Source organism: Argiope bruennichi, chromosome 5 (assembly GCF_947563725.1).
Source record: "Argiope bruennichi chromosome 5, qqArgBrue1.1, whole genome shotgun sequence".
Lineage (NCBI taxonomy): Eukaryota > Metazoa > Arthropoda > Arachnida > Araneae > Araneidae > Argiope > Argiope bruennichi.
Window position 1 is genome coordinate 78,303,876 of NC_079155.1, and position 17,086 is coordinate 78,320,961.

At 25.9% G+C, this 17,086-nt stretch overlaps 1 protein-coding gene across 1 annotated transcript in view; it reads left to right on the forward strand.

Annotated features, from left to right (window-relative positions):
- Positions 1-14,686, forward strand: part of LOC129969197 (exportin-4-like) — a 32,840-nt gene extending 18,154 nt beyond the window's left edge. Inside the window, exons 15-24 of the mRNA XM_056083640.1 lie at positions 1,692-1,861; positions 2,569-2,737; positions 3,802-4,095; positions 5,300-5,366; positions 5,519-5,632; positions 6,833-6,927; positions 9,151-9,281; positions 9,424-9,541; positions 12,419-12,511; positions 14,475-14,686. Coding sequence (XP_055939615.1) covers positions 1,692-1,861; positions 2,569-2,737; positions 3,802-4,095; positions 5,300-5,366; positions 5,519-5,632; positions 6,833-6,927; positions 9,151-9,281; positions 9,424-9,541; positions 12,419-12,511; positions 14,475-14,669 — 1,446 coding nt within the window. The 3' untranslated portion in view covers positions 14,670-14,686. The remainder of the gene's footprint in view (positions 1-1,691; positions 1,862-2,568; positions 2,738-3,801; positions 4,096-5,299; positions 5,367-5,518; positions 5,633-6,832; positions 6,928-9,150; positions 9,282-9,423; positions 9,542-12,418; positions 12,512-14,474) is intronic.
- Positions 14,687-17,086: the final 2,400 nt, after the last annotated feature.

Sequence of the window (17,086 nt, forward strand, 5' to 3'; positions counted from 1 at the left end):
TTTAATTTTGTGAGTTCTTTCTATCTATTTAAAAATGGATGATGTACAGTTATTATTTCAGCATTTATATTCATAACCAAGATTGAAGTTATTTCTTAGGACAGGCATTAACAAGTATTTAGCTATGCATACTTGTGACATTTATGTATACTTAAATATCCTGCTATCTTATAATTGACCTACATAAGCATTAGTCTCTCCCCCCCCATTGTAAATGCATATTCTTTTTGTATCATTAATACTTAGTGTGACTTGAGCTCACTTTTATATCTCTTTTAGGCTTGATAGCATTTTGCTGATGACTTAGCTGAATTTTTCTTGTAGTTAATCAGCATATGTTTCTAATATATAAAACTTAAATCTAAATAAATTGTTACACTTTCTTAGTTTTTAAAATTAATTATATATTTTATAAATATTTGTATATGTACTTTACAAAATTGTCAGATGTTTAAACAGATTTGGTATTATCTTTCCCCTATTCTTTTTTTAACAAAAATAGATGTATTCTCTGCATATTTCTAAGTTTCAATTTCTTCAGTTATGAAGAAAATTTAAAGTTCAGAATTATGGTCTTTTGTGGGTTTTAATCCTGGTTTGCTTGTTTACAGAGTAAGTTATTTTCATTTTAATTTCCCCTTCTTGCTCTTATAATTAGACAAGTTGAGGTAGAATTCTCACTGGAGTTTAATTTGAGTAGGAGTGGTTTAATTTTATTTTTCTAAGTGTATCCAGATACTTTCTGCAATTAGTAGTGCTATTCTGTATAACTAATATTTGTCTTAAACTTGATTGTAAATTTTTGTTTGTTCTTTCTCTAAATTACAATACTATACACACCTGAGTATCCAGTCTAATGTGGTGGGAGGCAGGCCAGATAGGCTGGAGTTCTGTGAATTCATTTCTTTGCTCACCAATACCAGATGACTGAGCTTTTTTACCAAAACTCACTGTTATAATACATATTGTCTCACTTCTTATTGAGTACAAAGCCCTCTATTTATCTCAATGTGAATGCAGCCAAGGCACAGGGAATCATAGAAGCAGTTGCTGTTAATAAGTTCAAATAGAAGGCTCTGTACTGGTAGTTTATACACTGCATTGATTGTTTCAAGAATTTATTAGAGAATAAATAAGTTAAAAGATATAAATTGTTCAAATTTTAACATAAATTCTTTAGTGCCCAACTTAAATGCTAGAAACATAACAAAACATTAATGTAAATCGTAGGGCTAATTCTTAAGAAAATTGGCTCAAACTGATTTTATTTTTCACTGATAAATGATTACACAGATATGAAAAGGTAACAAGAGTCAAAACTTAACAATTTTTAAATTGTGAAAAAAATCCTTAATAGATGACTTAATAGACACCTTGCCTTCCTCAATTATTTACAATAAAGGAAAACTAGGCTGGATAGTACAGAAACCTGATACTCTGAAATGTACTGTATGTATTACTTAATTACAGTAAAACAAATTTAAAAATCTTTACTTCTGTCGTCTCTCTTCATTTTATAGGCTCGTCTTATGTAAAATTTGTATTATTATTAAATAACTTGTCTAAAAAGGAAAATTTATCTATTTATTAGAATTATTGGATTTTTACTTTTGTAATAAAATTTGATTTTAAATCATCTAAGTGAATTTTTAAAATGTGTTTTAATGTTATTGAAATTATTTACTTTTTAGATGAGTGTGATATTAACTCAGGCATTTGGAAAAGATACTGAAGCTGGTTTGTGGACTTTGGATTATGTTATCGGAAAACTGGAATCCAATTTGTCACTTTGGTCTAGTGAATCAAAATTGGTCATAGAGACTGCACACACTCTTACAACAGTATTAAATAATACAGAAAGGTACTTGTCCCTTTTCTTAATTTAATACATTGCATGCAGGTGTATTTTGCTACAAGCATTTTGTGGGCAGTTTTTTGTTAGTTTTGAAAATAAATTTACTAAACACCTAATTTTATGTGTTCCATACTCTAGTAATTGGCAGGGGGGGATGTGCATTATCCTGATTCAGTATGTTAAAATCGGGTTTCTACAAGTGAAATTTATAAACTAACTATTTAGTTGTTTTCCTACTTTGTAAACTGAAGATCATTGCATTATTTTTTTGGTTATAAGGAAATTTTTGAAAAGAAAAATGAAAATTCATTTAGTTTAAATCATTCTATATTTAAAAGCATATAAGAATGTTATGAAACATAGTTTTATTTTCTTTGAATGTCAAAAACTATCATTTCTGTACAAATATCAATAACTAATTACTTTTGATTGCTTAACTTATTTTATACTTTTTTCATTTATTTTCATTATTAATATTGTCTTGAATAACTAATTCGATATGTCCTTATCATTTAAGTCTGAACTACCTTTCTTAACATTTATATTTATATCTCTTGGTTATAGATCTTTGTTTTACTTTTCATTAACTAAAAATAATGAAAATAGTAATTTTATGGCTATTTGTTGTATTTGTATTTATTTTCAAGAATAATTTTCAACTTTTAAAAAAGTTGCTTTTTTTTTTTTTTTTTTTTTTTTTTATAATCCTTTAGAGGGGATAAAGCTATTCAGTGTGCATCCCTCATAAATTTGGTTAAGAAACAGTCAAATGGTATATACCAAAACTTGCCTACAGCAGCTAAGCGCTCGATACTTAAATCTTTGGTTATTGTTGGGACAGCAAACAAAGTGGCTGAAGTTAAAGAAAAATATTGGGCAGAAGTAAGTTAATTTTCTTTATTTATAATTTTAAATATTTCCTTTATTGTCTCATTCTTATGAAAAGGAAAATTTAAAAGAAATGCAAGCATGTAATATTTATATATATAATATGGAAACCAACATTTCTGAAATTAAACTGTGCATTTTAGTAGATTTGTTCCATTAAATTTAATGAATGTGCAAGAAAACATTTGAATTTTACTACCTTAAGCATATTTATAAAGGAGATGAGAGATTTAGCACAATGCAAGATTTCCACAGACAAATTGGAAAATCTGGCTTATTGCTATGGTTGCCACTATTTTGCTATTACCTTATTTCTATTAATAGTTCTAATGTTCATTCGATTTAATTTTTTTTAAAAATTAAGTGCCAAAATTTTTTTTTTTCGTATCTTAATTACATATATAACACAATACCTATGTTTGGTAAAAGTTAAAAATTAAGTGACTGAATATTTTAGATAAGTTAGGACAATTCTACATTTTTTTTTTCATGGCTTATTATATATTGTTATTTATGTATACCTAATATAAAAGAAAATGAATATTGAAGCTCAGTAAAATGACTTCTGAAGAATTTTGCTTCAAAACTTTATGAAGATTATGATCACTTCAGAATAAATACATGAATCAAAGGAATAAAATAATTGTAAAACATAATGGTATACAAATGATAATATGCATTTAAAAAACATTATTTTCATTGTCATGCACAAATTTATTTCTGTTCAAATTTTAATCTTGTTATAATAATGTTTTGAAGAAGTTTTGCTCAAACATTGGAGTTAGCTAGTATTAATAATTGAAAGCAGGTTTTAGTTTTCTTATTTCTTACTTACGCATTTTTACATCAGGCGTTTTTTTTTTTAAATGTAGCAACGGAAGATGAGAAATCTCCAATGCCATAGCTGTGGTTATGCACCAAAAAGTTCTACAAAATCCCCATTTTCTTCCAAGAAATTGAAATGCAAAACAAAATTGATTGAAAAATTCTTGAAAACTTTCAGTGTCTGGTTTTTTTTAAAAAAAACTTTTTTAATAATATTATTTTTCACTTTCCAGCTTTTAAAACCACTTCAAGACAGGTTCCAAGTTGTCATGTGCAATCCAACTTTCCCACAAACATATCACACCAAACAGGCCCAAAGTGAAGTAATGGATTTAATTGAATGCCTAACGGGTGTTGTTGATGGCTGCACTTTGACTAATTTGAATGACCTTCTGCCGGTTCTAAATCCACTGTTTGAAAACTTGGTGAAGCTTGTAGACCTGTACCATAACTATAGAGAAATTGTTGTGATGATTTTCCAAGTTTTTTGTGTTGCTGCTAAGAGAATATTATGTTATTTAAATCAGGTTTGTTATTTTTCTCCATTTTTCTAGCAATGTCTGAATTCTTTGACATTCTTCTATTTGTATCATTACTTCTGTTTCATAGGCAAAGGTCTCTTTTTATAATCATTTTACTTAGATTTTTTTTATTGCTCTTTATTATTTTTTAACCTTGTAAGGCAATAATAATAATAATAAATAGCATTTGATAATTTTAATTTTAAAAAATTAGTTGCTGTAAATAGGAATTTTGCTTCTGGAAAACTAATTTTTTATATGCTTCTTTTAGTTATTTTGAAAATATAGTATACAATGAAAAGAAAATGAGCAACATTGGTGCTTGCTTTAAAACAGCTTGCATTTCTTGCTAACATATTTTTTCAGACAATGTCTTGTTTGTGACCAAAACAGAGCTGAGATGAATGCAGTAATTATTGATCTGCTATTATATTAATTTATTTCATAGTTGAAAATAATTGCTTGTATTATCAGTATTTATCAAACATGGATATTGTTTTATGTGCCAGTTTTCAAATTTAGATAGCAGATATTTTTAGAATTCAGACATCATGTTCCCACTGAAATTTCCTTTTAAATCTGAACAACATTGAGTCTCAATTACTTCCATATCCATATGGTTAGATACTGTTTCTGCATATATGGTGAAACTTTTCTTCCCAAAATTTAAAACTTTCAAACCTTTTTTTCAGATTTAGTTCTAAAAATCTTGGCTAAAGTCATGGTTCATTAATAATTTTATATGTGTATATAATTTCACAAAATTAAACTATAAATTTTGTTACAAATTTTTAAATTTGTGGGTTACAAAAATGCTTATTGAGAGCCACAAATTTGATAATTTTGATTTATATTGGTAATTGCAAAAATAATGTTGTTTGATATCAGTATAAATATATTTTTTAAAATAAATTTGTTCCTAATTACATGAGATAAATTATTAAAAATAAAATTCGTATATATTTGTAAGAACATTTTCTACATTCCAAAATGCATTTTGAAACATTTTTGCAATTTTCCTCAAGAACCTTCTGCTTGCCCATTACTTGAAAGATAGCAAATTTGCATATGAACAAATTAAAAAAAATTATAGTGAATTTCCTTGGTCTTTTATAAAATATATTTCACTTTTTAGAAATTCATATTTATGGTAGCAAGAATCTTCTAATTTCATTAGTTAATTTATTCATTATGATTTATATACTTCTAGGCTGGTGCAAAAATTCTGTATGAGTGTTGCATTAATATGATTCGTGTATATGCAAAACATAATACAGGTATGTAAATATATATATATATTTAAATTGGCCATAGAATATTTTTAACTGCTGCATTTTTTTCACATTCCAACATACTTATAATAACTTTATCCTCCGCCCACCCCCCACTGAAATTGTTATATAAACATTTATTTCATTCTCCTATTTAGGTAAACTTAGTAGGGAAGCAAGTGCTGAAGAAGATCAGTATCAAGATATTTTACTTCTGATGCAATTGTTGACTGAATTATTATTTAAGGATTTTATTGATTTCCCTACAGCTGGTTTGTATTGCATTTTATTCTTAATTTCATTCATAATTATTGAATATCAGAATAATATAATTTTAAGCCATTATTTGAATTCTCTGTTAAATTATAAAAATAAAATTTTATTGTAAAAATAGAGAAGTTTTTGTTCCTTTACATAATTTTATTATTTAAAAAATAGTTTTTTCAAAGCATCATTTTTGTATTTTCTAGAATATTTTAATGTATGTTCAAATATAGTGTATACCATTCTTTAAATCTCAAAGTTAAATTGAATAGTTTAATTCTTATATGTTTGCAATTGTAGTCTTCATAATGCTGGATTGTTTGAAATATAAATTATTGGCAAAATATCATCAAAAATTTAACATTTGTATTACTAGTTATCATATTTATAATTTTATAACATTTGATGATATTTAAAAATAAGAAATTAGCATGATATTAAATTTTAGTGAAATAAATTTAATGCTTTTATTTAGAAATTGAATTAGAATTTTATATCTTGCATGATTACTAGATAACAATAGATAGTAATGCTTTTATATTTAATTTACTTGGGGAAAAAAGTGCATTAAAGTGTGTATGTATGTAATTTATCAAAAATACAAGTGTTTAATGTAATTATGTTTTTGCACAATGCAAATTACCATGGAAATAATATTTGATCATTAGATAACCTGGCAATGTTAATGCAAGATGTAATTTTGGGATAAAAATTTTAATGTGTTTGAGATTAAATCTTCTCACCTAATATCTCATGTTTACTCCTCACACAACACATTCATTTTGTTAATTATCTCTACAATTTTATTCCTCAAAATAACCACACATATCAAACACATACTTTTATTGCAACACAACACACAACAGAAAAACATATACATCAACACATTGAGTCATTGATCAGGCAGGGTAAAGAAGAGCGTACGAATATGTAGTATGAAACATGCGTCTAAGTCAAATATATTCTTGATAATTATTCAAAAATAAAAAAGTTGATCTTTTAAATTTTATCTTTATAGCAAAAATAATTCACATGAATGTCATTTATTTGTATAGTGCAAAAGGAAATTTTAATTGTATTGAATCCTAATAATTTAATGGTAGCATCTGTACTAACTCTATATGAAAAATAAATTATTTAATAAAATTTAACAATTAAACATGCAAATTTATTGCTGCTGCTTTTAATATGTTTAATATAATTTAAAGGTCTAGAAGACCCAGAATCTCCAATATCTGCTGCAGATGTTTCTTTGTATGGTCTTAGCATCATCATGCCCATGATGAGTGCAGATCTTCTAAATGTATGTATTATTTTTTTTTCTCCTTACAGAAAAACACTAATGAATCATGAGTAAAATTGAATCATTCCTGTTCATAAGAAAGACAAATACATAATATTTATTTTTGTCATTATGTAAAGCTAATTTTTAAACTTATAGGGTATAAATGTAGTTCCAATTGGTGAAAAAAAAAAGCTTCAAATGACAGAAAAAATCTATATATAATGAATATATTTGCACATAAATGGTTCTTAATACATATATTGCAAATGCAAACAAATTACTATATAAACATTTCAAACTGTTTCAATGAATGTTTTTACAGCTGCATTTAATTCAGCACTTTATCAGTTAATGAAGCTGCTAAATATCAGAAATGCTCTAGATAGTGCTATTCACTTTGAGAAAAGATGTTAAAGAAAAAATGTTTTATTTATGGAAACTGATGATCATATCTTTCAAAAAAATAATTTATGTGTTATATTAAAACTCAACACATTATCTTTTTAATGATATCAATTTTATTCCTTACAATGTTTTATTTTTAATAAATTTTTAAATACCTCATTTGTAAAAAAATTTTAATGTTAAAATGAAATTTAATCATATGCTTTTGCTAGTGTTAAAATTAACATGAAAAAAAAACACTCTATTTGAATATTAATTTTAAAGAATTTTCTTTCTGGTTTGATTTTATAGTATGTGCATTTTTTTAATTAGACATAATTGCTTTTGGATTTTTTTTTTCATTTAAATGCAAATCATTTTTCAGTCTTGTCATAAATCAATGTGAAGTTTTTTAAATATGCATTTCACGTTAGTATTTAACTACCTAAAAAGTCAATCTAGATGAACAAGTTGGTCCTGAAAGGCAGCTAGTTTTATTTTATGTTGTTTGAATCTGTAATTATGTTTCTCTAAAAGTTATGAAATATAATTTTTTATTCCCTAAATCTCCCAGTACCAATCATATTTAATAAAATATATTTTACATTGTAAGATTATAAACAAATTTAAAAAATTCAATTCTGTGACTAAAACTGATCAACTTATGGAATGATGAAAATCACTATTTTAGATAAATTGGGAACTTAAAAGAGAATTGAGGGATTATTTGAAATTATGTTAATACATTACTTTTTAAATTGCTCCTTAAATTAAATTTGTATACTATTCTCAATTTAGACTAAACAGCTGTGACTTTTCTAATTTCAGTCATAAAATGATGGAATTTTTATCGTATGTATAGTTTACATAGTTATTACTTTATCGGAGTAATGCTTCTTAATATATGATACAGTAATTTCCTATGCTTTCAGCATCTCACTTTCACTGGAAAGTTGTTTCTTTTCTTTTCTTTTTTTTTTTTCTGTCTATTAAATATTCTTAATTATGATCCTCTGCAGTTTTTTACTGTGACACAAAAGGGAGCTTCTGGCTCTGTTCTTCCACCAGCTCATCAATGCTGTTGCTATCCACCTTTAAGCCTGTAATCTTCACCACTTTAGGACTCATGGTCAATAATACTATCTATCCAAAACTTCTTCCATGTAGATATAAGGGTTCTCTTTAAACAGGCATTCAACACAGACTTATACAAGCCAATCCAGCGTATGACATCATATCTCCTTATTACTCATTCTACAAAACATTGTTAAGTGAATCACTTTTGCACATTTTGTTTTGCTCGTTATGTGAGCTCGTTTGACTGCATATGTCTGTCTCTAATTATTTATTAATTAGCTATTAGGCTATTATAAGAGGTGACATATTGTATATTTATTATTAACAGTAGCAGTGTTATAAATTTTTTAAAAAAAAGCTTCATCAATTAATTTTTTTTAACTTGAAATTGAAGTTGTTCTATGGATAAATCAATTATTTAAGTTGAAGTGAAATTAACTAAAATGCTTATGATGTTTTAAAAAATGCAACACTTATGTTCAGTAATTCTATTTACTTTTTTTTTTTTTTACTTTTTACCACTCTATGTGAAGTACTTGTGTATATTATTTTTAAATATGTCATAAATATAATTATTTTATATCATTACAAATTTACATTCTCAATATTTCTTTAAAATGTTCAAAAACTCTTTTTAAAGATTTTTTTTTTTTTTTTACCTCCATAATTATTACAAATCTATTTCATATACTTGCATATATTGCATTATATGTTTTATTTTGTTAAAAACATCGGTTTCAAATTATAATATATCTATAATATTTTTTGTTTCTCTTCCAGTTTCCGAGTTTGTGTTTACAGTATTTTAAACTTGTTATTTCTGTTTGTGAAGTACAACCAGCTAAAATATGTCAAATACCAGCTGATTTAATGAAATCCTTGTTATCATCCATTGAGTTTGGGTTAACATCGTATCCTTTACTGCATAAAATGCTATATGTATTAATCTTATTATTTTTCTTCCATTTGATTGATTTATTATAAAAATTTTTTGCTTATATTTGAGTTTTAAATTTTTATTTTTATGTTTTAATATACTTAACTAAGTCATAGCTACACATCTGATGTTTCTGCATTATGTTTGGATTTCTTATCAATCCTGGCTCTGCATATTCACCGAGCGAATCTTCAAGGTTCGCCTATACATGCAGCTTTAGAACCATTTTTAAAGGTTAGTATGTCAATTACATTGTATTATAATCTTTAATTTTTAAATGCCACGGTATGTATTTATACATTTTTATAGAAATGTTGTGAATTATTTAATTTTCTTTACAAAATTAGTTTTAATAAAAATAATCTGTTGTAAAATGGGGGATTATAAGTTAGATTCACTAAAAAAAACTGTACTGTCTTTTAAAAAACAATTCCTGTTTGTTTGTTTTTTAATTTTTTTAACAGAGTAATTTTATATATTGCTTTCTACTTTGCACGATTTTTGGATTTCATGTTTTGTTTATTCAGAATTAACTGATATACATCGTTTTGTCTGGGATCAATCCTAAGGAAATCTACATTTTTTTTAATACATATAATCTTTGACTTTTTGTTAAAATGAGCATATCAAGTTAAAATTCAAAACCATTTCAGTTAACTTCTAAATATCCAAATCAGTGAAATAAGAATAAATGATAAGAGATCGCAATTAATATTTCGCCAGATTAAAAGTAATAGATTAATATATGAATAATTATTAAGAATGATTGAAATTTTTAGAATTTAACTAAAACAAAAGGCGGGCGATAATCTTTAATAAAAACTGTTATCATATGATCATTTAATTAAAACTAATTTTAAGAGCAAACAATTTTAAATTACAATTAATTGTACACTAATTTAAAAGTAATGAATAAAGAAACAAATTCTGTTAGATTCCTTTTTAGGGTAGGTTTATGTTAATTGCAAAAAAAAAAAGGAAATTGTTATTTTATTGATAATAGCTGACCAAGCAATGTTTTGCTGGTGCAAGATTTCAGTGTGTGTGTGTGTCATTTCATGCTTCATGTGTGATGATTCAGTAACAAGTGATTGCGATACATGTAATCTATTTTGTTTATTTTGTTGTGCTGTTTCTTCTATTTCATTTTGTATTTCTTCTTTTCTCTTGGTTACATCTATGTAACAACCAATGTTTTGTTGTTTTAGTTGCATTTTTAATAACAGCACATTTTAATTCCAAATGATAATTTTCTCCAGCAGAGTCAAATAATCAGAATGTAAAATCATTAGATTTAAGATTAAATATTATTCTGTTTACTTGGAAAACTTCACTTAATAATACAGCAAAATCATCACAATATTGACACAATATTAAGAAAACTATAAAACATTAAAATTTGAACATTATGGAATTTCAAAAAAAAAAAAAAAAAAAAAAAACTTTATAAAATGTCAAATTGTAAATGAAACAGAACATTGTGTCAAAAACAGAAAGAAAATAACACAGAACTTTAAAAAATTCTGAAGACAATAAATGACTGAACATTACGAAACTTCATGAAATTTAATGTTCCTTTTATATCAAAATGTAAATAACACACTGCACATGTTTGAAAATAATCCACCATGGAAATTAGATTAGAAGTTTTTAATCAGAATAAATCTAAAATTTTAATTAACAATGTTTTCTTTTCAATTCATAAAAAATATTTCCTTTAAAAAATATTTTCCTATATATAGGTAGGAAAAAGAGTAGAAAAATTCAAGACAGAGGCCCGAAAAATACTTTCTAATTAGTAAAAAATTTAAATATTTGGTTAATTACCACACAATTTTCCAAATCTTCTTGTTGCCTCAATACATCTGTATATAAAATTTGAATAAAATCTATTATGTAGCTTTTTAGCTTATAAAGGCTGCACACAAAAAACATTGTCTTTTGTATACATTATTATAATTTGCAAGCCTTAATCTATACACTATCCTATTTTACTTTATTAATTATGAAATAAACTGACAATGTTGCTTGATCGAATTGTAAATTTGAAAACTTAGTCCTGTCTATCACTACACAAAGTATTTTGTAATTTGTGGGTGGACATAAATAGTGCTTCTATTCTCTTTACAATCTATTAACGATTTGTTTTGTTTTAATTAACCTTGCCACCCAAAAAAATTAATGAATTTGTCATTATTTATAAATATTTTGATGCAAGAAATTTATTTTATTCTCTAAAAAAAAGAAAAAAAAAACAATATATGTTAAAAGCATTCATTGTTTGCAAAACCAATTGAGATAACTCTTATCCTGTTTTATTTTATGAAAAGATTTTTTAAATATGCAATTAGTTTATATGCATACAAATTTCTAACTTAATGGTTATATTGCCACTTTAGTTAAACAAAGAATTATTTGGATAAATAAAAAAGTTATCTTTTTAGCAAAGACAATGATTAAAAAAAAAAAAAAAAAAAACTCTATTACCCTGGTCAAGTTACTTCTAAAATATTACTTATTTTTATTGATGATGTGACTTATATAAAGTATTAAGTTGTACTGTAATGCATGTAGGAATTTTATATATGTGAAATCTTTACAGGGATGTCAATTTATATAATTCCAATATAATTTTTTTAGTAGTTTTAAACCATTTCCCTAAATGCAATAATGAATTTCATGTAGAAATATTTATGACTTGAGTAAGAATTGCTATAATAAGACTTATTAATTGGATGAATAGTTTCTTTATTTTTTAAGCATGAAGTAATCAGTTCAGATCTAAAATTCTTTTTTTAAATTAATAAGTACAGTGTCCTATAATCAAAACATTTCCATTTACTTACATATATATTTATATATGTAAGTAAACATGATTTATTGGTAATTATTGATGATGTCTAATCTAAATGATTAATCAGTTTAACACATTGACCATAAAATATATATACATTCTCCCCAATTTTTACACTACATTTTAATCATTTAAACTAGAGCCATTCATTTACTTTAATACACTGATACTCAAGAATATACACTGAAACTCATATTGTCTATTGTTCATAAAAGTGTTTAAGGATGGATTGATATTGCTCTCCTCGATCTTTTTAGCTGGTTTTTGACATGTTGTTACATCAGCCCTTGGATGCAGATCTGACTCAAGCTGCAAGTGGAACATTATATGCTCTAGTTTGTTGTTATCAGGTGAGTTATAAACGTAGACTGTAGAAATATATATTTTTCATTTTTGTCAATATAGTTAGTTGATTTCAAATTTAATTACAGTACAGTATCTGAATGATAATGGTAAAAATGATATATTTTAAATATTAAATTAATATTATTTTCTTATAAATGTGTGACTTTTATTGAACTACAATTGCAGATGTTAAAAGCTTAGACGTAGTTGTGTTTTTGTACTAAATGTTTTGTTTAAAAAATAATCTTATCTTATAAATTTATTTAATTTTTATAGATAAATTTTAATATTTACCTATAAAAAATTTAGTGATTGCTTTTAAAATGGTAAGTCAGATTGGCAATAAAGTATCATATTTGTAATTTCAGGAGATATTTTTTGCTATTATCTCATTATCTCCTTCCAATACTATCAAACACATCCTCAAAATGTATGTAAATGAAATTTTTAAAACTGTGCAATTATTCATTGCAGCATTAATAATATGCTTTGTGTGATTGAGCTTATTTATCCATACAGATAGAATATTTAGACTGAATATGCTAATACTTTCTGCTGTTTAGTGTTAATTCATTTATTCCATAATATGTCCAACAATTTCAAGAGTTAATAATAATGCCATTTGAAGTGCATAATAAACCAATAATTTTATAAATTATCAAGTTATAATTATATGATGATAGACAAGATTGTAAAATAAAAATACAATACTTCCCATAACGAAGTAAAATTGTTTGTTTCTTTATATATATCTATTGTTATGAAAATTTAAAATGCTGTTAAACTTGAATGGGTTCACCTTGTAATGGGGTATGGTGTAATGCAATCGGCTGACCTCAATAGCAAATAATGACGTTTATTAACACGAAGACATAGACAACAAATACACAGCCAAGACATACACAAGCATTAATCAATAGTAAATAACAACCACAGCACATAAAACTTCCAGACAGAATCAGCAGAAGAGAATCTACATAGCTACTTTCTATGGTCCTTCTCCTAACATCTGCTATTCTCCACTGTCTCTTTGATTAGCTGCTCCACCCACAACTTGATGCTGCTTCAGTACTATTCTCCAAAACTCAGCACACAGTATCAATTTTCAATCCACTAATTGCTTGAGCTTCTCTCAATGCTTGCAGTTTGCTGGATTGATCCAACTAATTCGCTGTGCAACTTTATACTGTTAGACAACTGTCTTAGCCTGCACTGCCTGCCTTTTATTGTTTCCGGAACAGGGCAGAAGAGGTTCTTGAAAAATCAAGTATATCCAAGCTCTTACTGAACCTATCGTCAAAATTCTTGGAAGATTCTGGTATAATCCATTTTGTCGCCAAGCCCGAAGGTCATCATTTCAGCATCCAAAAGAGTTTATCGTAAAACGACCTTTTCAACAATGAAACTAACTGTGTTGAGAAGCAGCATTACAGATTTGTAATATATATATACTCTTATTATATCGAAAGAATTAATTTAATATTAAATACTTTACTATTGGGTAATATTTTTATGATTTAATAGGTTATTTCCATTTTTTTTTTTTTTTTTTTTTTTTTCAAATTGATCTTATTCACTGTTTCAGGAAATACTAAAGTATATGTTAATGTTAATAATTTTAATACTTTAATTTCCATATCTGGCAAGTATTAGAAAAGAATTTTGAATTTTTAAAATAAACATTTGTATTCCAAATTACCTATATTTATTATAAAATACGTTAAAATGGAAATTAGTGGTGTAAAATAATCACTTACTTTCTCAGTAATGCTCCTATTTACCCTTTTGTAATGCTGGAGACTTCACATGGCAAGTGCTAACTGTTTTGGTTAGAGAGATTGCTATGTATGCTGCTGAAAATGTGTTTTTGAAATATATTTTATCATACAAGATTAAGTAGTTTGAAATATTTTTTTTTTATTATTAAAACTGCTTTTTAAATTAATATTATCATATTTTTTTTTTTAGACAAAGTACAAAGAATTGGTTCAAGAGCTTATTAATTCCCAATCAGATCCTGTTACTGCACAAAGACTTTTGACATCATTCAATAATTTATCTGCCAACATGACATTGTCTTTAGACCGTCACAGTCGAATAAAATTCCGAGATGATTTTGAGAAGTTTATTACAGAAGTTCGAGGGTACCTTTGTGTTAAATAAATTGCATGATTTTAAAATATTGTGTTTTCTTTTTTACATCCATCTGTTGTTTTTCTATTACTTTTTTCTTCATATAATTCAAATTTTTCAGTCCATGCTAAATTATGAGCATGCTTCATAAGTTCCATTCAAAACAAATGAATGTGTGATGTATTGATTCACAATCCTACTTTTGCAACAATTAGAGATATTTGAATGTTTGTTGTTTGACATATTAAAAATGATAATAAAAAAAAGCTGTGATTTTTTTTTAAATATTGAATTGCTTTTAGTTTGACAGTTATTATTTAAATAAACAAACTAAGTAGATGTTATGATTTTTCTTTAATTCTGTAAATGTTAAATAACAAACCCGTTATGTATTTCTAATCATCATAGCTTGATATACAGTCTCCCGTCATTTGGGAATTTAGTATTCATGACACATCAGTTATAAGTTAATTAATGGGAAAAAATAAGGGTTTAATAAAAGATACTCATCATATTATTACTCAAAACATTCTTATAGTACCAGTAGAATATGCTTAGTGTGGAAAGACTTATGATGGAATTTTGATATTTTTATTCCAATTTTGTTTGTAAATATTTTTATTTATGGAACGTACTGGTTTGGTTATATTATTATGTCTGATATATTTAGAAGAATGTAGTATACAGCATTAGTTTTGGAGAGCTCTTTTATTAATTATGGTTAATTTTTCTTTTCATGTGAATAATGAATATATTTTAACAAGAACATGCTGAGTTCTTAAAACGGTAACAAAAAATTAATTTTGCTTTTTATATTAGTTTCTAGTTGTTGCTCTTATTATCAGTTGATTACATCAACAAAAAAGCATTTTTGGATTGTGAATCAGTGGTTTATATATTTATTTTTTAGTGATGTGAAATGTTTCATGTTTTTGTACAGCATTTTATATGAGATTTTAAACATTTTTCAATCACTGTACAATAAAATCATTTGTTTATAAAGTTTTTTTTTTTCTGCATTCCGAGTTTTCATTTGAAATCTTTGTGCATTATTTTTAGTATATATGCGACTGATTTTTAATTCTTGTGTACATAACTACAAGTTTTGTAACTATTAAAAGATTCTAATGAATGTCAACTTTTAAAATTAATTTTTTAAAAGTGTTACTTTTTCTACAATATATGTGAATAGAAAGAATTAATCAAATTTGAGGGATGCATTTTGGCATGTGACTTTAGCACCACTCACTCAAAAACTCAGTCTAATTTTATAAATTGAAGCAACGTATTTCTAAAGTGTTTTTATCACACAGAAAAAAAAAATGATTTGTATCCTATGCATTATTGTATTCAAGTGCATGTGGATTGCCACCTCAGAGAAATATAAAAATGATACTTTTGGGAAACTAATTATTTCCCGATTAATTAAATTAGTAATTACATTTTTTAAAACTTAACACCAATTTGAAAAGTGAAATCATGAGATACCTGCATGCAAGACTGACAAACTCATCACCAAAAACAGCTAGTAGGAAATAATGTATTGCTGCACTAGTGTCTAAAAGTAATAAAATCACACATGCAAATAAGATATTCATTAGAATCTCTTGCTCTGCAGACTGTTTGTGGATGTTTAAAATGAAACTTTGATTATTTATATGAATCTTGAGGTAAATCTTTTTTTTTGGGGGGGGGGGTATCCACAGTAATAATTATCATTTATCAAACACTGTTTTTCTTCCTGTCGATATTGCCTCTTTCAATAGTGGTGGGGTGGTTGACTGTAAGCAAGAACACCATTTATCTAAATTTTACAAAAAGAAAAATATTAATTTTTCCAAGCCAATAACATATTCTTTCGCATCTGGTGTGTTTCATCATCCCTTTGCAAAAATGAGATAGTTGATGTTTGTGAACACAAATACTTTTAATATAAATTAAACTTCTATGAAAAGATTCAATAAGAAATATAATTACAGTGAAAACTGAAAATATGAAAAATAATAAACTGAAAATATGAATTAGTTTTTTACTTCAAAGATTTTCTTATTTGAATTGTTTCCCGATAGAAGCAAAAACTCTTTGGATTATAAATAGGGGAAAAAAATTAATGAGAACAAACATGCAGTTGCTTGGGTCTGTAAAGTTGGTGTTGCTTGTTATGCAGTGAATTAATTTAGCTTTTATAATCTTGTTTATAACACAAATATAATAATAGTGAAATGTAATTTGAAAATATATAAAAATGATAGAATACAAAAATTGAATTACTAAGAACTATATTCATTGTAACTTCTTCATAATTTATTCGACTGGCTTATGTCTGACCTTTTTATGAAGACCACTTGTTTCAAGTTTGATGGCTTCAAATCTTTGTCTTTCCTACTTATTAAATGCTTTCCTCATAATTTCTAAAAGATCCAATTGCCCTGAATAAATGTTGTTTT